General features: G+C 37.3%; 1 protein-coding gene across 4 annotated transcripts in view; it reads right to left on the bottom strand.

The window, feature by feature from the left end:
• Nucleotides 1–1,423: 1,423 nt before the first annotated feature.
• Nucleotides 1,424–26,391, bottom strand: part of SNX14 (sorting nexin 14) — a 97,270-nt gene continuing 72,302 nt past the window's right edge. For all 4 annotated transcript variants that reach the window (XM_075554812.1, XM_075554809.1, XM_075554810.1 and 1 more), the window contains 12 exons: nucleotides 25,585–25,786; nucleotides 20,687–20,770; nucleotides 19,606–19,706; nucleotides 17,524–17,635; nucleotides 13,171–13,211; nucleotides 12,822–12,941; nucleotides 11,147–11,270; nucleotides 10,390–10,554; nucleotides 10,138–10,233; nucleotides 5,700–5,791; nucleotides 2,847–2,903; nucleotides 1,424–1,640 (listed from right to left, as the gene is read on the bottom strand). In XM_075554812.1, coding sequence (XP_075410927.1) covers nucleotides 1,602–1,640; nucleotides 2,847–2,903; nucleotides 5,700–5,791; nucleotides 10,138–10,233; nucleotides 10,390–10,554; nucleotides 11,147–11,270; nucleotides 12,822–12,941; nucleotides 13,171–13,211; nucleotides 17,524–17,635; nucleotides 19,606–19,706; nucleotides 20,687–20,770; nucleotides 25,585–25,786 — 1,233 coding nt within the window. In that variant the 3' untranslated portion in view covers nucleotides 1,424–1,601. The remainder of the gene's footprint in view (nucleotides 1,641–2,846; nucleotides 2,904–5,699; nucleotides 5,792–10,137; nucleotides 10,234–10,389; nucleotides 10,555–11,146; nucleotides 11,271–12,821; nucleotides 12,942–13,170; nucleotides 13,212–17,523; nucleotides 17,636–19,605; nucleotides 19,707–20,686; nucleotides 20,771–25,584; nucleotides 25,787–26,391) is intronic.

Genomic DNA, 26,391 nt, shown 5'->3' with positions numbered 1-26,391 from the left:
GGTAACGGGAGCAGCGTGCCTGCCAAATGAATTTATTAATTTTCAATGGACAGACTTTTATATTTCAACTTTTCTTTAAAACACGTGCACCTCTAACAACATTTCTTCCCATCTAAATTAAACACAATCTAAAGGAGAAGAGAATGACATAAAAAGATTATGAAATACGCCCTCAATATCGCCACCTGTGTTCAAAACTCTCTGGATTTGAATGTGAATAGTTAGTGTGGTTAATTTTCTACCTGTTCCTAAGAATTAGGAAACGTTGAAAGTTTGGTTTTAAAGCTTTGATTCACAGAAACTCATTCATATTCTAGGATTTTTGAGTATGTGAAAGTATAATAAAACCAGTAATACCTTCTAAAAACTTTTGACATCTTAGTGGCCATTTTCTAAAATCTTGGGGAAAAAATTAATGGATTGCATCATTAAACAGGTTAGTTTTCCAAAGTGTACTTAGACGTCCTACAGTATTCAACTTAAGATCTAATCCATAACAAATGCACAATAAGCATATTTTGAATGAACACTATAATCAGTAAGAAGACTCAAAATGCTCATTCCTGAAAAAAAATTTTGTTTCAAGGTGAAAAGCATAGTATGACAGGAATTCTAAGTAAAATTCTGAAACACTGTATCTTTTAAAACAATACTTTAACATTCTTGAGGAACATACTTAATTTGTATTTTTCTTTTGGAAGGATATCATTAACCAAAATTTTACTTATCTAAATTGTTTACATGATCTTTTGGAATACAGCTACATATATTCAGTGAAAATTAGTAACTGCACAATCACAAACATCTGTAAGTATTCAATTTTCACACCCAACAAAGATGTATAGTCAGTCACTGGTCCAACAAGAGTAAAGAGGGTCCTTTATTATAAAACACCAGAGTATTTATATTGTTTTTAGAGAGACAGTTAATTATTAAAAAAATATGAGAAAAACAAATCTTCTGAAATATATTAACTATAAATAAAGCCAAATGGATTTCATTGTTTTTCCACACTAGGAAGAATTATTTTCAGTTATACAATATAAAAATTATCAGTCTTATCTGTTTGCTCTAAGAGGATTATCAATGATCTCTTTTAAAATGTTAATTACAATGGACTGTTTAAGACACTAAAAAAACACTAATATATACTTGATTATTGACCAAGGATTCACAAGGGTGGGAGTAGGAGGGAGGGGAAAAAGAGCTGATACCAAGGGCTCAAGAAGAAAAACTGTCTTGGAAATGTTGATGGCAACATATGTACCATTATGCTTAATACTACTAAATGATGAATTGTTATAAGACTTGTGACAGTCCCTCAATAAAATGTTTAATTTAGAAAAAAAATGTCAATTACAAGTGATTTTTGTGCTAGTAAAGTATGGACAGCAAGTATGAAATGAAAGACTAAGAAATTCAATCACGTTTCATCATTATTGTTAGTCTTTATTAAAACAAAAAAACCCCAAAATGTCAGATACTGAATTACATGATATGTACAAAAATTTACAAAAGTAAAGGTGGGGGTGGGAAGGACATATCTACTACACTAGCACAGCAGAAATTTCAACTGGTTATTCTATCCCAAGTCCAAGTGTTTACATCCAGGATGTCACAGCGGTAACTTCCTTTTGTACCTACAAAAGTTAAAATAAATGCATTTCAGAAAAAACAAGGTTCGCTTGTGAATTTCTTAACAGCTCTACACCAAAACAAAAACCCTAAATCTATCACCACCAAGTCAGAATCATTTTGACCCTCTCTAGGGTTTCTGAGGCTTTGTAAACCTCTACAGGAGCGACAGGCACATCTGTCTCCCATGGAGTGGCTGGTGGGCATGAAGCACTGACCTTGGGGTTAGCAGTCCAATGCTTCCCCATCAGAGCACTCTCACCAGGACTCCAGACAATCAGGATAGTACAATCCTAGACTAAGACACGTAAGGGTTATGTACCAAAAGAAATCAGCTGGCATTTGCTGCAGAAAATATCTATGTTTTACAGATAAGTAAATAAGGTTTACTGAAACGCTTTACAAATTTTCCGAGAGCGAGACTTCTTTGTATTCATTCCTATTTAATTGAACATAAATCTCTAATTTCTATCCTGCCTTAATACACATTTAATATTATTATCTCATGAAAGTTTATAGTTAAAAGGTTAAAAAATACTAATCTGATTTTCTCTATAAGACTGACATATTACTGCTAACCTATAATCTCAAAGAGCTCTTAGTTTTGACTAAAAAGATTAGTAAGAAAAACAGTAAAAATGACTTAAACATTTACTCAAAATCGCTAAATCTTCAAGATTCAATGTAGAATGGCCTTTTTCCCATGGCTAGTCATTTTGTGCTCTGGGTTCATATAAACTCTGGGACTTGTGCCTAAAAAAATACTCAAAATATACCATGCTGTCGACTACAGCCTGTCAAGTTTGGGCCACTCCAGAGCTAGGATTTCCTCATCCTCTGGAGCAGCTGCCACCAAACGAAGGTCCTTATCTGCTTCTGGTTAGGATGGGATGAAGTCAAGAGTGAGGCTATTCAGTCCTTGACCCCAATTACAACCCTCTTTATGTGTAGGCATACTAAATAAGGACACCAGTAAGGGCCATTTGCTTGGGTTGTTCGAATTTAAAAGCATCATAGTCACAAGGGTTTCCTTGACGTTTGTATCCCCACCCTCCCCGCAGGCCTCGCCCTGCCCCAACTGCTCCACACTTGCCCTCCCCTCCCCCTACCCCAGGTCAACCCAGGTCTCAGGGAGGAGGGAGGCGAGGCAGAGAATTTGTGGCAGCATAAGCATTATCAGAATAAAGAATAAATTACTGTGTTTCATTTACCTTATTGAGTTCTGGAAACAGTTCTTGTATCACAATATCCAATAAAACGTAAGTCAGCTAAAAGATGCAGGGGGGGGAAGGTTTGAAGGTATTCACACCAAAAAAACCCAACAAAATAATGAAATACAAAAATGATCAAATTCAGGACAGTGGTTACTTCTAAATGAGGAGATAGAGACTAGGATTAACAATATATTATAAAACAAGCACCAAAAGTACTTTCATATTTTAATAGTGTTCTGCTTCACAACATGGGAGTTAGGTACCCACTTGTTCACATGTGTATGTTTTATAATGTCCTGTAACATGCTGCTGTGTTAAGTGTTTTTATTTATACCTATTTAAAAGAAACAGGCAGGATACAAACTGTACTTCCAATAATATCTCAAAATACACATAGGTGTAAACATAAAATGTGAACATGTTTATTCTATATGACAAGAATGTTGGGTTTTTAATTTTTCATTTTCATTACTTATCTGTATTTTTAATTTTTCTATAATGACTGTACACCCACTCCTCACTTATCAACATGGTTAGGTTCCAAGAACAGCTAATTAAATGAAAATTGGTGGTTGGTGAATGTTACAGAACTTCCTTACCTCCTTCCCAGCATCCCTGCACACACAGCTTTGACTACACCTCTAGGCATGGGTGCCAAGTCTCCCTGACCACTGCATCCTGTGTCCCCTCTATCTTGGAGTTACCATTCCTCCTATGCCTGTACCTTCAGATCCTATGCCACTCGAAGGCCCTTCTTTCTGGGACCACTTTCCCTCCGGGTATATATATTTTTTTCCTTTGAAATCATTTTATTGGGGACTCTTACTATAACAATCCATACATCAATTGTATCAAGCATATTTCTACATGTTGCCATCACCATTCCAAAACATTTTCTACTTGAGCCCTGGATAAAAGCTCCTCTTTTTTCCCCTCCCTCCTCCACTCTCGCCAACTCATGAATCCTTGATCAATTAATTATATAGTGTTATTATAATTTCCTGTCATACACTGTCTGTTGTCTCCCTTCACCCACATTTGTTATTTGTTCCCTTCGGGGTAGTGGGAAGCTATATATAAACCTTGTGATGGGTTCCCCCTTTCTCCTCCTTCACCCTTCCCAATCATTCCCCTCCCCTCAAGATATCGCTACGCACACTACTGTTCCTGTCCTGAACAGTACAGGGGTTTATCTGTCCTGTTTTCGAGGGGTCTTATTTTTGCCAATGTGTGCTCTCTGATTTGTAAGGTAAAACTGGGTCATGGTAAGGGAGGTGGAGGGATGGAAGTATTCAAGAACTAGAGGAATGATATGTGATTCTTCGGTACTACACTACACCTTGGTTGAATCAGCCCTTCCTTATAATCATCTGTGGGGGGGATATCCAATATCCAATTGTCTACAGATGGGCTTTGGGTCTCCACTCCAGTTGTTAGTTTTAGATCTTTTGATACCTGACACCTGATCCCATCAACACCTCATGATCACACAGGTTGGTGTGCTTCTTCCAAGTGAGCTTTGTCATTTCCCTGCTAGATGACCACTTGTTTTAACTTCAAGCCTTTAAGACCCCAGGCACTCTATCTTTTGATAGCCAGGCACCATCTGCTTTCTTCACATTTGCTTATGCACCCATTTGTCTTCAGCAATCATGTCGAGAAAGGTGAGCATCACAAAATGCCAGATTATTAGAACAAAGTGTTCTTGTGTTGAGGGAGTACTTGAGTGGAGGCCCATTGTCCTTCTGCTTATATTATAATATTTAACATATATGTACATTGACCTCTATCCCTTTCACTATAAATTAGTACATTTAGAGATATACATACCTCTATAAATAGCTTTTGCTTCTTGTTTCCAGACAGCCTGGAATACATGTCCCTCCTGTACCCCTCCTTCTCAGGGCCTTGGAGTCTAATGGATTGGACCCTACCTACCAGCTTAAGTCTCTCCTGGTGTGTAAGGGGTCGCTCCCAGGCCCAGAGCCTGGCTGAGGTACCCACTGCTTTCCCGTTCCCCAGAACTTTGAAGCCCCTCCCCATGCTACTAGGAGCTACCTCCAAACTCAGTCAGTTGTTCGGCTACTGCAGTAGCCTGCAGCAGCTCCCCTGTACCCTACTGTAAGTCTCTCCCTACTCTCCTACATTATAGGCTGCCCCCACCCTTTTGGTGGTGTTACAATTCACCCTGGTCTGTTCCATCCAGCAGCCCCTGACACACACAGACTGGGATTGTGGCCACAGCTACCATGTTCCTCTTGTACTCCCCTGTCCCCTTCTGTGTGGCCTGACCCACTCCTCCCTACCCCTCCTCACAGAGCTTCAGCCCACAGAGCTGCAACAGGTCCCAGTGCAGAATGCTGACCCAATGCTGCTGTTGCTCTGGCTCTGCCAGGGGCCCCTAGCCTACCTTGCCCAGTGCACTTGCTTGCCCCTGAGACCACATAGACCCATCCCTTCAGAAGGTTCTGTCCTCATTACTCACCCACAGTGCTCCTTACTGGCTCCTTCCATGTAGTCCCTCAGGGGAGGGGGCCTAGACCCCTTCTAGCACCCCCTCCCACACTCACATTGTGACATTGTCACTGGATAGTAGATTCATAAATGTGTGAAATGTTAGATAACAATATAGTCATTACGTAAGGAGTAGGTGTATGTTCATTTAAATCCAAATAATTCCTCTTATGTAAGAAAAAGGTAATCAGAAAAAAAATAGTAACAAAACATACTTTTTCTACTGAAATGTTATTTTAATTTTGTATATTATGCTAAATATTGTTTTAATTTAGTAATAAAAATATGCCATCACCAAATCTAGCCAACACTAGGCTATTAGCTTCAATTAACTACCTGCTTGTTGAGTACTGGCTGCTGTAAGCCATCAAACAGAAGTCGGATGCTTTCATACTTAGCTTCTTTTCCAATGCACTTGACTATCAGATCTAAACAAACAAACAAAAAAGCAACAAGTGAAACAATTTTATCTTATAAAGTGACTCATCATTAAGTAGATCATTAAGCAATGCCCCATTTCCCAGATATGTCTTAAAAATGGTAAATCATCAGTTCTTAATATTCCTTCCTATAAGATGCTCCTGGAAAAAATAGCTCTACAGTCAAGTTGAGATGTAACAGTACTGAAGATTCCCAATCAATGCACAAGACAGACCACTCCGAGAAAAGCTGCAACACAGAAATGGTCTCCTATTATGTGATACAGATAAGTGAGAAATAACTTATTATCCTACTAGGATAATATGAAGTAAAATAAAACCCTGAAACGATGAGTGAACATGTATATTTATATAGAAAAACTCTGCAGAGTTTCACATCAAACTGGAGCACATGATCCTTCTATGCAGCAGACGGGACTCTTTGTAGTCTATTTTCATAGAGTTTCAAAATAAAGCTAAATTTTTTACCTATAATTTTTTCAATAAATGAGAACACCTTAAAAAATTTTTTTCTTTTGTGACAATAAGCAATCTTTTATTAACTCAGAGAGTATTTAACACCCTATTAGTATCCAATCAAAACTTTCACATTACACAGAAAGTAAGTATCAAGAGAAAAAGGCCAAAATATTTCCATTGCATTGCAAATGTATGATGTAATATCGATGATAAATTATTCAAGAATCTTCCAAAGGGAGGTAAAATAAAATATTCTTTTCTAAAATTTAAAAACTCCATTTCAGCTTCTACTGAGAAATGTTCCTAAATTTAAGATGAAATATGTCCCCTTCGGGAGACTGCAGTCCAGTAACAGAATAAAATATGACAACTCTACAAATAACTAATATAATGACAAAAGTAATGAATTCCATAAAGTGGTTTTTAAAAATCCCCCAAATAACAATTTTGTGGTCATTCAGGGGCAAAAGAAATTTTTCTTGGCTATAGAATTCTTTGTTCATATAGACCATGAATAAACTGGCATTTGAGCTCATCACTGAGGAATTTAAAAGACGGACATAAGAATGGGAACAGGGGGCATTCATTTGGAAGGGAGGAATTCAAGCATGGGGCATAGAGTTGTTTAGAAAATAGCAATTAGTGAAATTCAGAAAGAGTGGAGAAGACAGGAATAATAGTGGAATATAAACATTTGAAAGCAAGGCTGATTGGCTCTGCATACGAATGTGTCATAATTTAAAGATTTGTTCCATGAAGTAGTGGAAAACCACATAAGGATTGTGGTTAATAAGAGGATAAATATGATAAATCCTATGTAGTAAGCTTTAGCTATAGAGATAAATGATTTGGAATATAGAGACATCAAAGGCCAGGATTCCACTTAAAAGGCAAGTGTACTTTTAGGCACAGGGGAGGTGACACAGGTCTGGACAAGGGGTGTGGCAATGAGTAAGAGGTGAGGAGGGTGTTAGCACAAGTGGAAGCCACGGGACATTTTATTGTATGGGATTTTCTGGAAGCTGTCAGGGATTTTATTATATGTGGATTCACAATCAACATTCATGGAAGCATCAGTCAAGAACTCACACAATAGATTCATTGGGCCAATTGTTAAAGCGTTAAAGAGCAAAGATGGCTGAGGTATGCCTGACTCAAGCCGTGGTATTTTCAGTTGCCTCACATATAAAGGAAAGCTGGACCAGGAATAGGGAAGGCCAAAGAAAAAGGAGTGCCTCTGAGTTATGCTGGTGCCTAAGAAGATGGACTGTGCCACGGACTGTAACACAGGAGCACGGGTGGCTCGGTGTGACACAATGGGCTGCTAACCAGTGTCGGCACTTTGAAACCAGCAGCCACTCCAAAGAGACAGACAAATGGGGCCCTGCCCCTCCATAAAATGTACAGTCTTGGAAACGCACAGGGGCAGTTCTTATCTGGTCCTATAGGGCCAAAATCAACTCAATGGCAGTTGAGTTCGATAGGCTTTGTTCAATTAGCAATATATACTGAATATTTTATAGAAGTAATTTTTAAAATAGACATTGCCCTTTTTTAAAAAAAAGATCAGATATACGGGGTCCCACCCTCCTTGGCAAACACAATTGATATGTTCTTTACAACTATAAAGGTATTCTTTAAGTGAAAATAACAACTATCTACAAATCTATGAGTATGGAGCAGGACAGTCTCATAGGGATTTTGGGGGGTTTTCTTTTTTTTTTGCTGCACAATGAACTTTAATGCTTTCCTTGGTGGGTAGGCTGGTCACACACCTCACAGGTGGTCCGGCACTTTGGTACTGGAAGGATTTGGTCCAATGCCGTGTGGGCTTAAAACACAGAAAGGCACAGAAAATCGATGACTCAACATCTCCTACTTCGGTTGGAAGGTTCCCAGGAGAGTGATTTGGGGGCTGGGCAAAGTGTGGGTGTAGGCTGAGTCTTGGTGACAGAGGGGGCTGGAGCCAGCGAACGAGGGCAGTGGAGAGCAGCTGGCCCTCTCAGACTGCAGAGTCATTGCCTTGAGAGGCCAGGTCTGGCCAGTCCACCAGCTCACTGCTCCGGAACCACAGCCGATCTCCCTCTGGACCGCCTCCACGGAGTTGCTGGCATGGATGACGTCCCTGCTGATGTGGATGCTGAAATCTCCCCGGATAGTCGTGGCCTTCCCAGACCATGGCCACCAGAGGCCCAGAGCTCATGTAGCTGATGAGGGGTGGGTAGAAGGGCTTCCTTCGCAGATCATGGTAATGTTCAGCCAGGACGCTCTCTGGAGCCTGCAGCATCTTCATCCCCAACAGTCTGAAGCCTTGGATCACGTCCCCCACAAGCTGACACTGCACCCCATCTGGGTTCAAGCCACCAGCGTCCGCTCCGAGGTCCAAGAGGGCCCTCCCAAGCTCTGGAGCACGGGGCTCGAGCCTGGGACCCACGGGTCACAGAGGAGCCCCTGGAGGGCGGCACCCCCTCAAAAGTTCACATTCATAAGAAATACGTAACCATCACTACAATCAATTCCAGGACATTTCTTCTTCCTTGTCCTCTTTATTGTCACCTCCCCATTTCCTGCTAGCATCCCTGTCATGGTCCTTTGAATCTATTAATCCAATTTCTTCTAGGTTTACCTAATCTGGGTTTCATATACTGAAAATTAAAAAAGAATCACGAGAGAATACAAATAAATGGCCCAAAAACGACACACTGAGACAGAAACCTCAGTCTATAACAGCCGTTCTCGACCTGTCGAACGACCCTTTCACAGGAGTTGCCAATTCATCACAGCAGCAAAATGACAGTGATGAAGTGACAATGAAAATAATTTTATGGTTGGGGGGTCACCACAACATGAGGAAATGTATTAAAGAGTTGCAGCATTATGAAGGTTAAGAACCAATGATCTATAACAAAGCAGAAAATATTTAAAACTGGAGCAATTATACATGGGGTCAAGAGGAAGATCACTGACAAGGTGCTACATTCTGACCTTCCTGCAGTAAGCCACCCTCTATTTCTCTACATTTTGCAATAATCACTATAATTTATTTCACAGAACACGCATTTTGGGAAATACAAATATTTAGGCACTAATTTATGGCCCAATGGATTCAGATTCATAATGGAGACTAGAAGAAATGAGACTGACATGCTAAGACGCCCGTTGAACCTGGAAATGAAGTCTCTCCTAGAGGTTACCTTTCCGACAAACAGAGCAGCTCATAAAATGAACCATAATCCCCAGTAAGAGTGTGTACCTTTAAATAATCAACTGCATACACGAGACTCATGTTCAATGTGTACTTGAATGCAAAGATCCCTGTACCCAATCATGAGCTTAGAGGGTTTCTTGCAATAAATGTATTATGCACACTTTTAAAATATAAGTCAATAAGGCAAACAGGGGCAGAAAAACTGCGTAGCTAGAAATGGGCAGGCAGGATGGAAATCATGAAAAGGTTGACACATTACAGGGACTATACCTAACTTTGCAGAGCAATAGGTAAGAATTGCTGAATGGAAGTAAGATTTGCTATAGAAATAGTCACCCAAAGCCCATTTTAAAATATCTTTATTAAACATTCAGATTTACTTTTGACTGCACAGTTGTTAAGTATTAGTTCCATTACTACAAAGATTGGTCCTTAGTAAAACTTCTGAATGTTTACTAGCAATCCTGTGGATATGTCTTGATATAACCTAACTTGAAATTCTAGTATCATAAAAGTCAAATATTAATTCATTTATTTTAATTGTTCTCTATATATATTTCTAAAATGAAAACGCCTGATAAAAATGAATCTCAATAATTAATATGTCATGACCTTAAAGGAGTCCTACTTCATATATATAAATATAAGTTACTGCTTAATATTACACCTGGAATGTAGTTCATCATTTCTTCAAAACTCTCCTTTGCTCGTTTTTGCTTATCTTGGAGAGAACGAGGTTGAGAATTTTCACGGAATACAGCATCTAAAAAAGAGACAAAATGAAATTTCTGCTGAAAATTTTCAACTATTTATACACAAAGAAATATGAATAAACCAAAGAGGGAGAAACTTCTTAGTCTTTTAGGTCTACTGCTCAGAGTACTCAAAGCACAAACCAAACACCCAAGGAAATACAAACCTCTGAGAAGTGTTATGAGGGAGACCAAACGGTGCTCCTGAAATAACTGTTCCAGTTTACACTGAAGATAGTAGTCGGTGTACATCTCCAGGGTGTTTTTGAAAAGGATTCGAGTTCCCATTAAGAAATGATGAATCCAGTCAGGCACTTGGAAAACCACCCGTCCTAAGAAGGACCACAAGGAATACTTACTTCACTATGAAGATAAACAGATATTGTGAATAATGTTCAATACAAAAAACACAGATGACCGATCGCATTAATTGACACATAACTAATCCCCGCTCCCCCTCTCCCCTCCCCCAGGGGACGAACAGCAGAAACTGTAGGGAAGGGAGACAGCGGTTGGTGTAAGATATTAAAATAATAACAATTTATAATTTATCAAGGGGCTACAAATGGGGGGAGGAAGGGAAAAAAGAGAAGCTGATACCAAGGGTTCAACATAAATGCTTATAAAGTAATAGTGGCATCATTTGTACAAATATTTGACACAATTGATAAATGGGTTGTTATATAAGAGCTATAAGGGCCCCCAACAAAATGATTTAAAAACAACAACACACACACAAATGACATTTCATTTGTAAACATGTTAGTATATTCAAAATCAATTGTATTAAATTCTTATAAGAGAAATCATTTTAATTTTGAGACGTTTTGAAGGGGCAATACTGAGAAGCATTCATTTGCATTTCAGAAAAAATAAAATCGACGACTAAACCGCAGGTCTTCACTGACACCACCGAGATCTTACCTACATACATCAGGTAATCATAGACTCCTTCCACAGTCATCATCTGTATAAAATAATTCTGATTTTGTTTTCTCTCTGTATTGTCAGCTCGGTTTGCATTATTCTTGAATAGATCATTGAAAAGCTAAAGCAAAAGTTGAACCAATAAAGAGAAACATATCTCATTAATGCCTACTCAGAATTCCACCCACCAATGCTAAGTGACCAATGAAAGCATCTAAACTTTTCACAGACATGTAGACCAGATTAAGATCTCCTTCCAAAATTCCACATTTATACCCAACATTATGTTAAAAATACATATTCCTCCAAAGTACTGTATCAGACTATACTCATTTTAGATATGACAGATAATTCATGATACATAACCAACTATTTTTTTAACTACCAAAGAGTGGAAATGAACATATAAATATATATAATTATATTGATGGTAATGACATTTGAAACTTACATTACTCAAAAATTAAAAATCACAATTTAATTAGTAGGTACTTAGAAGTGAAAATAAACTTTGAGTTTATTAGCACAATAATAATCAAAGCCCAGAGGCTTAATCAATGTGGAAAAAAAGTAATTCGAACTAGTAACAATAAAAATGACATGAAACATCATTTCAACCCTGATTATCCCCAAACTATTCAAAATTCTATTACAATAATCAAATGTATATTAGGTAATTTTAACTAAAGCCTTATTTTATTTATTTACAGGTCGATTCAAAATACATGTAAGTGTTTTCTATGTGATATTTAATGTGCACACACCACGGACTACCAATACAGATCAATGCTCTCTGAGAAGTCTAACAGATAATAGAAATGAGGGGTACTGGTGGGTTTAAAAATTCAATACACAAATAATTAAGTGAATTTCTGCTTACCAATAATAAGTCTATTAAATAAATATGCTAAATACTAATAGCAAGAAAATGGAAGGGTTTATAACTTCGTGGAGGGCTGGCTCTAACTTTGAGCTACCACAGCATCCCAAGCTTGTAGTGTGTTGGCACTAAACTGAGCTTCTTTATAACCCCAGTTCATAGCAAATATGAACTAAGGTAATCAATGGCAATAGCAGACACACAATGAAATGCTTGTTTAAGAAATCGATGAAATATTACATAGATCATTAAAATTAATATTTATATACCCAATTCATAGCAGTCAAGAGTAGATTCACAATTAAATGCTTGTTTAGTAAATGGGTATTTTATAAGCTATTAAAAATTATCATTTAAAAGATAATACCAGAAATAAATAAATATATTATTACAAGTAATACCTTGATTATAAGAAGCTGGTAAATTATATCCTAAGAAAACCATTACTTAAAATCTCCCAAAGACACAAATGGTAGTAATTTATAAATAAATGATCTAAAGAAATATTAACTACAATAAAGACCACTTTCAAAAAAGTTTAAGGTTTCATACATTTCTTTAACAATGAAACTTCTTTATTATAGAAAGTCAACTCAGAACTATCAGAACAATTCATGAGCCTGTTGATGAAAATGTGAAAAATGTCATTGATCAATTTGTGTGAAAATTGCCAAAAAGTACCTAACTTGCTATGTGAGCTCTCACCGAAATTACATTACTATTAATTTCTTTTAAAGAATCTCAATTAGGGCAACTTTAAACTTAATGGCTCCTTAACGCAACTCGCAGTACCTTTTTGTTGTTTTCTGAGGTCGGGCTGAGGATGGTCAGCTCTGGTCTGCTTGGTTTGGGCTTTGGAGATTCACAGGAATTAATGAAATTCATGATGAAAGGCTCCAAATGCTGGCCTTTCTGTGGTAAGATAAAAATCAGTATCTGAGAACCCAAGTGACAGCTATAATTCTTAGTATCATAGAACTATTATAATTCATGTATATTTGATTGTCCTTCTGTTTTATTATGATATATACTTATATTATTATATAAATACGGTACTTATTATATATACTTATATTCATTATATTGCAAAATTATATATACTTATATTATATTACAAAATATACCTAAAGCAGTTATTCACCTCTTTCATAAGTTTTCCAGGAACAGACTTTATAATTTTCCCTGCAATTAAAAGTGAAACATTAATTTTATGAAAGTATTCTTATGATTTCTCATATGAATATTTACTAAAGACAATCAAAACTATCAGCAAATATTTATAATTGACCATTCCACACAATAAAAATATCTCGTAAATATGGTATTATGAACTGTGAAATCATACTAATTTCAAGATTTTTTTAAAAATACAGTGGGGATTTGAGAAGTAGGAGAAAGAACGGCATGAGTCAAATGCTGATAATGGTTGAACTAGAGTGATGGTGTCATTACATTGCTTTCTCTGTCTTTGCAAATATATATATTTTTAAACAATTTATTGGGGCTGATACAATTCTTTTCACAGTTCATACATATACATACATCAATTGTATTTGCAAATATTTTTAAGAAAAATTTTCTAAGTATCTTAAACTATGATGAGTATCCAATAATATTTAAGATATGCAAGATAGGTACAAGGTAGACATAAGAATAAAAGTCCTAAGAACTGCTAAAGCATTTAGACTGATAATCTGAATATCCCTTATATTTTAAATTTTAGATGCTCTAGTCTGCCAAAATTCCTTCTTGATATTCTCTCCAAGTTCCTTGACTATGAAATATCAGATGGAGAGATTTTCCCAATTATCTGGAAATGACTGTTAAAACTGATGCAAAAACTTCAATTTCTTTAAATTCAACTGATATAAGACTTATAGCACAGTAGGGCACATTATAATAAAAAAGATTGTTTTACAATATGCAAACACAGCACTCCAACCAGGTATTTCTGTTTGGATTTTTATACTCCTAGGTAATCATTCTCCTCTCCTACTTAATGTACGTCTGTGTTCCTCACAGAGTTTCATCCAGCATTTTCCAGAGCTATCTTATTTGGTCAATATAATGTCAAGTAATATTCAGACTCTAAACCTTGCCCTTCTCCTGCCCTTCTCTATAAAATTTAATAAACTATATTATATAAATTGAGGTTCAAAAATGCTCAATTTATCTTCTTATCTCAAGTAAGTAACAACTGCATTCATCAGTTGTTTAGATGCAAATCTAGACCCTTTGATCATTTTTCCCCTTAAGTCAAACCTAAGAACGCAGGTCTACCTGATTCTATTTCCTGAGCACAATACGTTACCATGCCCTAATAGTTCCCTCTCATAAGAAATTCTCCCTTCCCCTCCTCACCCATACACACCCCAAATTTTGATACAACCGAATGTATTAATTTGGGAGCATGAACTGAAAGCCAAATGCCTACTTGCAATATTTAATTAACTGATTTAATTATATATACATTTTAACATTATATAAAATATATTTATAAATAAAGCTTTATTATCATTATTTTAAACTACTTCACACAAACTTTTTCAGTTAATCTTAGTTTGGTTTAATTTTGAAAATTACCTAAATAAATCCTTGCTGTACATACTGATATTCTTCGTGTGGCAGCACATTTTTAAAAGATTTATCCACAAGTTGCTGTTAGTTGTCTTAGAGTGCATTCCATCCCACAGGCTACGGCTTACTGACTTTCATAGCTCTACACACATCAACATACAGCACCTAGTCATAATCTGTCAGTCCATTCTACTGTTGCACATTGGTGCTGTTTCCAGTTTGAGCTGTTATAAAGAATGTTGCTGCAAACATCCTTAAAGACACCATTGTATACATCTCAGAAAAAAGACTGTTGAGTGATTCATAACACCAAACTGCTTTCAACTGATTTTCCAATTTATGTCCATGAATTCCTGTTGTTACAAAAAAGGGACTAATCTCTAAATTCTATAGAACTCTGCAACATCTCAATAAGAAAAAGACAAAAACCTAATTCAAAAGTGGGCAGCTTGAGGAATCCCAAAAATAGACTTCAGGGACAGGGCGTGACACCTCATCAGACTCAACCAGAAAACACTCATAAAGGTCAACAAATAGACCTGAAACTATTTATAGGCTTTTCTTTTTGTTGTTGTTTTTTTTCATGTCTATCTAAATAAGATAGGCAGGATAAACAATCCCGAAGAGAAAACAACAGGACCAAAGGTTTGAGGCAGAGGGTTGGGGGGACACGGAAGATGGGGGGGTGGAAGAAAGGAATGGGGGAGCTAACAAACCCAGACACAAAGGCACAAGTGATCTAAAATTGATGGTGAGGAGGGCGTAGGCTGCCTGGTGGAGCTTGACTGACTGCAATGTAGCCGAGAGGAACGAGGTGCAGAATGGGGGTTGCACGTGATAGTGGGACAGGAGGAAAGTAAAGGAAAATAGAGCAAAGAACTAGGAGGGAAAGGGCATTTACAGAGTTCTAAATACTGGCACAAATATGTTACTATATTTGTATACAATAGGGACATATTTCTATGTGCATATATTATATGTTAAGTCAGTGGTTATCAACCTTCCTCATGTGGTGACCCCCTGACTACATTGTTTTCGTTGCTACTTCATAATTGTAATTTTGCTACTATTATGAATCGGGTGACCCCTGTGAATGGGTCGTTCCACCCCCAAAGGGGTCTCAACCCCACAGGTTGAAAACCAGTGTGTTAATAAGGTAGCAGACGGACACTGGCCTCTACTCAAGTACTCTCTCAGCACAAGAACACTTTAGTCTAAGAACCTGGCCTTCTGTGATGCTCACCTTCTCGACATGATCACTGAAGACAAAATGGATGTAAAAGCAAATGTGGTGAAGAAAGCTGATGTTGCCTGGCTATCAAAAGATACAGCATCTGGGGTCTAAGCCTTTCTGTAGACAATTGGACATCCCCTCACAGAGGGTCACAAGGAAGGGACAAGTCAGTCAGAGTGCAGTATAGCACCAATGAAACATACAACATCCCTTTAGTTTTTTAATGTTTCCTCCCCGCCTCTATCATGACCCCAATTCTACCTTACAAATCAGCTAGACCAGAGCTTGTATACTGGTACAGATAAAAACTCTAGACAGAGGTAATCCAGGACAGATAAACCCCTCAGGAACAATAATGGGAATAGCGATACCATGAGGGTAGGGGAAGGCGGGGGGAGAAAGGGGAAACCAATCACAATGGTCAACATGTAACCACCACCCTCCACACACAAGAGGGACAAACAACAGAAATGTGGGTGAAGGGAGACAGCAGTCAGTGTAAGATATGAAAATAATAACTTATAAAGGGTTCATGAGGGAGGGAGGGTAGGAGAGGGAGGGGAAAAAAATGAGGAGCTGACACCAAGGGTGCAAGTAGAAAGAATATGTTTTGATAAGGATGATGGCAACATATGTACAAATGTGCTTGACACAATGGATGTATGGATTGTTATTAAGAGCTGCAAGACCCCCCAAGAAAATGATTAAAAAAAGAAAAGTAGGCAGCAAACACAGTTTACCAAAGCTGACACCCAAATGGCCAACAAGAATATAAAAATACACACAATTACTAGCCATCGGGAGATGCAAATCAAAGCAACAACAAAATACCACCTTAAACAGACACTGAAAGCCAAGCTGAAAACCAACACAAAGAAAATAACAAATGCTGGAGAGGAAGAAGAAAACTTGGAGCCCTCATCCACTGCTGGTGGGACAGCGTGGAATAGTGTGTTCACACAGAAAACAGAGACAGCCAGCACCACTTTTGTCCACACGTGCCCCCATTAAAATGTTAATATAAAGAAAGTCATGTCCTGCAAGATTACAGCCATAAAACAAAATCCACAGAGCAGTTTTATTCTATCATCTAGGATTAGAATCAAGTTGGTAGCAACCGACAACACTAGCAATGATATGAAAGTATAAACCCAGGCATTTGAGAGCGCTAGCCAAAGTTCTTTCTCTAAGGAGTCTTAGCTATTCTTGGCCTATGCCAAAATCAAGGCAGGCACACACACACACACACACACACACACACACACACACAAAATCTGATACTGACTTAAGATTAAATTACATCTAAAATGTAACTGTACATCTTTATAATATTTCAGCCTGAAACCATAAAAATGAATTTAGTTTACACAGCTCTTCTTTTATATTGCTTAATAGTTTTATAATTTCTCAAAATGGTCTTGCACATCCATGGTCTTACGCTAGATTTAGTCTCAGATAGGATTCTAACTGCTTCCAGTATCCTCTTCCATGCTGCCTCTTTCATGCTAACCCAATAATTGATTTATTTATCTGAAAACCTATTTCACAAGGTAGCGATAATAAAGGCCTTTGAAATTTGACACCTGGCTATCTAAATAAATAGTTTTAAAACACTTAATCTGAAAATGCTAATTTGTTCTTTCCAGTTTATCCTCTTGTATATGATTCTTTAAACTAACTTACCAAGATTTACATCTGGCAGTATTTTATCAAGAAATTGTGTTTCCCCACCATTAGGGGAAAGGAAATCTGCCAAAAGTTGGCTGTTACTCAGTTCTGGATGCTGGAGAAGTTTCTTGAATGAATTGAAAAAAAAGAAAAGAGAGTGAGAGAGAGAAGAAGACAATTCAAAAAATCATGAAATGCTACCAAAATGATATTAAAGCAATTTTTTAAACTAGGAAAAACATTTAAACCTAAAAGGCCAATTTGATTTTCAAAAGCCAAAAAGACTGTAAATACAGAGGGAATAGCACAGCATGGTGTGTAAGACCTCAGCCTTTATACGCAGATGCATATCTGCTTGAATCCTGGGTCTTCCATTGATTAACTAGGTAATCTTAGAAAAGTTCATAAATCACCCAAGAGTTAGTTTCCTCATCTGTAAAATGGGAATAACAACACTACCTACTTGATATTGCCACTATACGTCTATTAGCACAGAATCTGATAGCACCAAAGAATAAACATTGTTATTTCTGGGTTTCTCAACTATAAAATGATTCTTACTATACATAATACCCAACTTCCTTGATAATGAAAAGAAATCAGCAAAAAAAAGGTGCTGCAGAAAGTTAAATGTGAAAACATGAAGTAATTCCTTAGAAAAACTTGTTGTCTGCCATTCTTATAGTACTATTTTCTTACAAGACAAACTGACTTTTTTAAAGACAAAATTAAGAATCTTACCTAATATTTCAATACAACTATGTTGTAGTTAAAAACTTTAAGAACAGAAATCTATTATTTAAAAAATCATTATCAACCCCATTGCGGCTGGTAGATTCTGACTCAGTAACCCTACAGGACAGAGGAGAAGGCCTCCCAGGACTTCCACCATCGCTGGTCCGTACAGAAGCAGACTGCTAAATCTGTCCCCCAGAGTGGCTGGAGGGTTTGCAGCGCATAACTTTTGGTTCAGAGGGGAGCACTTTAACCACTGTGCCTCAAATAGTAATGCCATCATATCGAACTGAAACCCATGAGAAAATATTTCTAAAGTAAATTATTTAATTATTAGAAACAATCAATCTATTCAAAATATATACTAACCGTATCAATAAAGATACAAATTAATATGAGGGGCTTCAAACAGTTAAGTAGAATAATGGAATTTAAAGTTAATGTAATTTTCCCATTAATTTTGTAAGCCACTTCATTTGTCATGTTTAAATATTCTTGCAGTAATTAAGTTATTTCATATTTCAATTCATACTATAAAACAATTATATCGGAACTATTTTCTAGTTAAAGGCTTTTGACTATTCAAGAAGAGGAAATAAAATTTAAATACCTCTAATACGGCTGAATGTTTTAACTGAAAAATGTAATCTTTTTGAGTGGTAACCAAATTTTACTGAATTAATATTTAACAAAAACTGTGCATTTCCATGCCTAAACTTGAGAGACTTTCTTTTTTCAACAAAGGTATTCTCTTTTTGGTCTTAAGTCATTTGCTAAAGAAAGATGGTAGTAAATTTTGGAAAGCCAGATATCTTAAACAAGTAGTTATTAGAATGATTGCACCCTCTACTGGTATAACATACCAAATGCATTGTTTATATAATACAATGTGCACATACTGAGAACCATGGAAATTCAATTCTAAGAGGTAAATGGCACAGAGTTGAGAGATCCCAAAACGCGTGCACAGAAGGGTAAAAGGACTGAGGACTACGTGGAATCCAAAGTTTAGAACGTGCCAAAAATGAACTGAAACCAAACAAAAAGGGAGATAAACATTAACAAAACTTACCCAGTGTTCTTAGAATACATTTAATGTCTTATAACAAAAATTTCTCCTTTTCAAAATATATCCCACACCAAGTATTTTTTAACTAAGCCCAATGTACATTTCCCTAGCAAAATATCTGGTATTTCATTAGTTACCAATTTAAAACACAAGAAGAAAACAGAGTTTTAAAAATCCACAAGGATAGATTTCCCCCCCCAAAAAAAGTTAAGCATGCCGATACAAAAGGGGGCAAATAAGAGACTGCAACTGGTAACAATGTTCCATATTAAATGGTATAGTTGGTGCCATACCTGTAAATATTCCTGAAACTCTTCTCTCTTTGACTTTAAGAATTCATAATTTTTGGGACCAATGATCCTTTTGGAAGGAAGCTGAGCATCAGGAAACGTGCCTGAAATTAATATATATTAAAATTATAATTATGTTTTACTCCACTTAAAAAACAAACTGACATTCAGAAGTTCAGATTAAAGAATTTAAGCCTACATTGATGTCCGAAATATTCATCTCTATCAATAGTCACTCGTCCTTGACAGATTTGCTTATTAGCCTTGTATACTATTAAAATAATTTTATTAAAACAGCTCTATTTTTTTTATCATGAGGTTATTTTAAGATTGGGAAAATCCCATGAGAAGATCTTTAAAGAAATATACACTTCCTTGTTTAAAAAAAAGTATTTTGCCAATGCTACACACATGAAAACATAATTTAAAAACCAAGATGAAGCTTTCTTAAATATGGCTGACTTTGGAAATTTTAGTATCAAAAAGGAATTAATATAGCACTAAGAATGCAACTAACTTTGGCTCATCAGCGATTTAAAGTCTGGGGAAATTTTCTCTTAGTCATAACAATCAGAAAAGTTCTCAAGGAAAGAACAAGGCATGGATGGCATTACTTCAAATTGGCAAAGAGAAAGACTCACAACCAAGATAACAAGGAAGCATTTGCATTTCTTTGTCCTCCTCGGAGGAGCTCCTCATCCCAGGCCTAGCTCTGAGACCAAGGGAGACGAGCTGCAGCTCTTCCCAATTCAGAACCCATGGAAAGCTAGCTCAAGGGGCACGCTAGTCTTTCACAAGAAAAACTCGGAATACAGAAATCAAACTCACTAGCCTACTCAAAAAATGCCTGAAAACATTTTTTTAACTTTCACATTAACTAAAATAAATAAGAGAAAGAACTAAAAAGGCAAAGTGTTTATTACATATCCAAACGAGCCCAAGAGTTGCCATCCTTGGTGCTAAGGAGCATTGTGGTTGCATTTTTTCTAAGACTGATTTATATTTGCTTTTGGTAGTCATTGTCAAAAAGCTAAATTTCTAGGCTAATGATAATACATAAAGTTTTATTTAAAAAAGAACCTACCATGGAATTCTGTTAGTTTTGATTCAAGAACATAGAACTCAAGGTATTTTCTATAAACAGACCAATGTTCAGGCTCATGTCCCACTGTAAATTAAATGAATATATATTTAGTAACAAATACTTTTACAACCTACAATTAAGAAGATATGATAGTTAACACCTTAAGTATACCAAGCTGGAAATTATTTGGGTCCCAACAACTTATTATTTGTTACCACATTATTAACGTCTTTTATCCCATATTTTAATTCACTTAGAAAAGGTTGCTAAATACCTATTTGTGTAGTTAGGTGTATTTGTGTCGGGGGGGGGGGGGAATTATTCACAATGGAATCGCAGAGCTGAAAAAAACTTTTAAGTAATTATAAAAATGTCCTCTGTGTCGACCATGACTGATACATCTACGGACCTAATGACTGCTGCGTACTTGAAATGCACCCAAGCAGGGATGACATTCAAGTTTAAATTTTACTGGCCACAAGTGGCTATGGACTATCAATTGGACAGAGACTCCCTGAAATTATGATTCCCTATTCCAATTCCCTTTTTACTATTTACTAACTAGATTGTCTTGGACAACTAACCTCACTTTGCTTAGATCTAAAAGAGTGGGAACATTCACACCTCACTCAGAAAACAAGGAGTCTTGGTGCTACAGCAGGCTAGACATTGAGCTATGATGAGCCCACCAATTGCTGTGTAGGATACAGATGAGAATGCCAGCCCGTGAACTGATCTAACTGTCAGAAACCCAGAGGGCGGTTCTACTATGGGATCACCATGAGTGCCTCGAGGGCAATGAAATTGGCCTGGGTTTTTTGATAACCTAAAATAATTCACACAAAACCCTTTATATAGCCAGAGTAAGCAGTACAGTGTGTAAGTACCACCACCACCCCAATATTAAATTCTATTCTTAGCATCACCTATCATTCTAGTATGGATTTACAAATGCAATGGATCAAGTCAACCTAACTCACAGAATACAAAATTACATTCAGGAAAAAGTGAGGAAATTGGGAGCTAACAAGGAGTATTAAAAAAAATGTTCTGAAATGGAAATGGACTGTGGTGATGATTACACAGATCTTCTTAATATGACTGAATGATTAAATTATATTGCACATGAAGCATATGCCAGTAAACTATTTTTTAAAAGAAATGGATTAAATCAACCACATCCACAAAAATACAAAACTGTACTTAGATAAAATGTCAACTTGATACAGTCACAACATATAAAACAAGTCCCAAGTTTCCTCTTCGACAATAGTCTGGAAAGCCAATATTTTACAAAGGCTAAATTAAAAAGTATTGTTACAACCACGGGGGAAGGGAAACAGTAGTCAGTATAAGATATGAAAATATCAATAATTTATAATTTATCAAGGGGTCATGCTGAGTGGGAAGGGGGCAGGGAAGGTAAAAAGAGGAGCTGACACCAAGGGCTCAAACAGAAAGTAAATGTTTAGAAAATAATGATGGCAATATATGTATACATATGCTTGATACAATTGATGTATGGAGAGTAAGAGTCACCAATAAAATGATCTTAAAAATATTGTTACAAAGTCATCAAACACTTTGCTAAAAGTAAATATTAAGATGTGAAGCTATTCTTTCTTGATATATTCTCCACCTATGTCTTTCTAACTGTCCCCTAAAAATTTTGTACTATTTCATTTATACCACGTTAAAAGAGCAATTTTGGCATCCTTAAGGAACTTGAATTATATTCCTTTGACCCACTGAGGAGTTTGGGAACAGGAAGGCTGACTGGGCAAGACCCGGGCTGCGGAGGGAAAGAGGTAATGGCTCCCAGTGGAATTCTTACAGGACAGCCGTGCTGTACTCGAAGAAGGAGCCAGCGCATTGTCCTGATGGAAAACAGTCCAAGGTGCAATCTTCCTGCCACTTTTTTCCCTCAATGCACTTTTCAATTTTCTGAAGATTTCTTCATGAGCCCCCATAATTATCCCACGTCCTTCAAGAAAATCCCTGAAGATTACCCCTTGGGAGTCTAGGAAATGGCCACCATAGCCTTCTGCCTTGACTTTAACTTCCCTCGGAAGCCACTTTTGGATGTGACCTCTTTTTGGAACCCTAAGGACACTAAGACAAATGAATTACCGAGAGAGCTTGTTTGCAGCTGTGCTGAAATGAAATTGCTAAATATGGCTCTTTTGTCCATTTCTCAATAATTCCTACCAAATGCCTGGTGGGGCCCACAAAAATAAATTATAGAAGACTTTAGCTGGAGGACTGGTCAGTTGTGTCATTCCTCTGTTTAAGTGACCCATCTCAGAAGCAAGAACAGGAGACTCTTGGAAACATCAGGAAAGAAGAGCCTCCAATGGCGTATTTGTGAAACCCCTGTCTGAAGTGGTCAAGACCACAGAGGCACCAGACGCTGCAGAATAGAGACCCGAGACCATGAGACTGAGAGGGTACCAAGCAAGCTTCCCAGCCCACAGCACAAGGCAGAAGTCAAAAGACCATGTTGCTGAGAGGCTGAGGAGACACACATCCTGGATGAGAAGAGGGGATGCTGTGGACCAATAGCTGTATCCTAAATGTTTCTGATCTGGGCTTGTGGTAACCTGTTATCTTCCCTAACAAACCTCCATAATTGTGTGTGAGTTCTATGTGGCCATTGCAATGAGTTATCAAACCCAGTGCTGTAGGAGGAACAGCTGGTGTCAGACTGGGTAAAACAGGACAGAGGGTGGAAGCGTGTCTGACTTCTGCATTGTTGTAATTGGCTGTGTGTTGTATGGGGTTGGATTCCACTCCCTACTGAGGCCGGACATTGTCAGATGTGGCCTCCTTGGCATTAACTTGGCAGCCACCCACTGACGGCAGAGCCATGTTTAAGCACGTTTTGTTTGGAATGTTGGTGATGAGGATGGGTGCCATGGAACTGGTTCTCGCTCACAGTGACTCTGTATGCAACAGAATGAAGCCCATTCCTGCCCGTCATAAGGTTTTCAGGGGCTAATTTTGCAGAAGTGGATCGCCTCTTCTTCTCTTCCCATTCTGCTTAGTCCTCTGGAACCTGCGCACCTTGGTGGCCACACTGATGGATGAACTGCCAGTGGCAGCGTTCCCTAGCAGCACTGCAATCATGCAAGCCACCAACGTATGCCAAACGAGTGGTGGCTTTGAGGGGTAAACCGAACTGGAACCCTAGCAGCGACATTTGTGACTTGTCCTCAAGACTGCATTTTGATTTTTAAAACCTGAAATTACAAGAGTGCTATATGTAAGCAAATTAACAAAACCAGTTTCTGTTCATCAACTCTGACTTATGGGGACGCACATAAGTGGGTCAGAGCACAACTACACTCGCAGGGTTTCCAGTGGCCGGTGTTTCATGAGGAGACTGCTACCAGGCCTTTCTTCTCAAGTCTCTTGAGGAGACCTGTTAGAGGCAGAGTGCATTCACTGTCTGTACCACTCCAGGCATCACACAAACACGCAAGGTAGTAACCGACAGACACTCTCCCTCACAGGCCATGCTTGCCTAAGAACATATTACAACAGACAAGTCTGATGCACAGTTGGCAAAAATTGTCTTTACAAGTTCCAATTTCGTTTACATTTTTAAGCCAAACACGTAAAAAATAAAACAAAAATTACAGATGACTACCAAAAATATAAAAAGGAATGGATACTCAAAATATTGAAGTGTATCACATATAAATGAGTAGTTTACTACTTCCTCACAGATTTATATTGAAGGGAATTTATATCAAAACAGTCAAATGTTTTCAATAATTTCTCAACAGATGAGATGAACAGTATGGGGAAAAACATATTTTACACACTAGATCCAGGAAGACGCTGAACCTGCTATCTATCAAGGGGCTTTCTTTTCAGTTCTTTCCAACACTTTAGATACCAATCAGTAGAATCAGGAGACAAAGCCTACACACACAATGGTTTGGGGTAGACCTGCTAGAATGCAGAGCTAAAACAACAGGTAGAGCAAGCCTTGGCAGCAGCCACAGCAAAAGGAGAGCACTGCACCAGAAGCTGAGAGAGAGCTGCCTAGCCGTTACCATGGGGGCTGCCAAGGGGCTACCTGGACACTCTTCAACTAGGATCAGCTTCTCAACAGTCAGAAAATGGTTTTTTTTGTTTGTTTAAGTCAGTAAGAGGAATAATGGGTACTGACTTCCACATTATGAGTCACCGCTCTCACAAAACCATCTTCTAACATTGTAATTTTGTTTCCTCACAGATTATTTCCCTCTCCCTGAGCTTGCTTGCTTGCTTGCTTTCTCTCTCTCTCTCTCTCTCTCTCTTTCTTTCTGGTCATCATTCCCATAATCTGCATATTTTGGGGTTGTTGTTTTTTTTTGCTTTTGCTTATATCAACTGACCCACCTCTGGGTTTCAAAGCCCCAGGAGGTGACTACTTTCCTGCTATGGATACTTCTACTATAAAAAATACCTGTAATAACAAAAGAAAAATAACATAGTAAAACATGAACAAAACTGTCACAAAGTTGCAATTTAAAATATCTTTATCAACTCTAAAGAGCCCATTATAATAAGGGAGAGGAAATGCTGTCTTAGATTGGTATACTACCCAACATATTGCTGTATGCTTTAATGATATTCAGTATAATAGCTAATGATGATAGCAAATAAACCTAAAAAAAAGCGCATCATTTTAAATGCCTCCCTAGATTGTCAGTGCTTAATAGGTGTTAGCTGAATGGGTTAATTAACTGAAAATATTAAAACAAAGTTTTCATTCAACTTTCTATTCTGTTCACTTAACTTTTAAATATGCAGTCATACTCAGTAGTCAGAAATTACACAATGTTTATGATACCTGATAACAAGACTAATGGACATCTTTTAAGAAAAGCATTCATAAAAATTCCTACCTGCTCTTCTATCATTTCTTTCAACATCAATACAAAACACAGGTATTCTCTCCTTTTTCTCTTTCCTTTCAGAGGAGGGATCATCAAAAAAGTCGACATATGGAATGCTTATTTTCCATGCAGCCAGATTTCGGGGAGTATTAGGGGTACTGACAGCTTCTGCTGGGGAATCATCTTCCATTACAACAATGCCTTCTTCAATCTAGAAAATAATCATTTGTTTAATTAGCATTTCTAATGACTTTATAACTACATAGCATATGAGCTACAATTCTAAAACAAATACATCTATATCAACTGTATATATTTTAAGACTTAGCAAACTAAAAGGTGATAACTAATTTTTAACGTTACTAGTACCACCATCAGGATTTATTATATTACCTAATACATAAGAATAAAATAGAAAATATACAGTAGATATTTCAGAAACCATTAGAAAAATTATTTTAAAATACACAAATATTTTTTGAATGTTCAATTTTGTAAGAATTTGGGAAATAAGAATTAGTGTGCTAACATTTTCTATTTAAGAGTCCGATGGCATAGAGGCTAGGAGTTGGACTGTGATGACTCCAATCGCAGCTGCTTTCCCAGATGTGATTACATTGCTTGAGCAAATTAATACTTCTCCTGGTACATGGTATGCAGCTATTGATCTGGCTAATGCCTTCTTCTCCATAACAAGTCTCAAAGGACCACCAGAAGCAGTTTGTCTTCACCTGGCAGGGGCAACAATATACTTTCACAACTCTCCCCCAGGGGTACATCAACTCTTCTGCCCTGTGCCATAATTTAGTCCGAGGA

The sequence above is a fragment of the Tenrec ecaudatus genome, chromosome 7 (genome assembly GCF_050624435.1).
Source record: "Tenrec ecaudatus isolate mTenEca1 chromosome 7, mTenEca1.hap1, whole genome shotgun sequence".
NCBI classification, from domain to species: Eukaryota; Metazoa; Chordata; class Mammalia; order Afrosoricida; family Tenrecidae; genus Tenrec; species Tenrec ecaudatus.
This window is presented reverse-complemented; position numbering and strand designations above follow the sequence as displayed.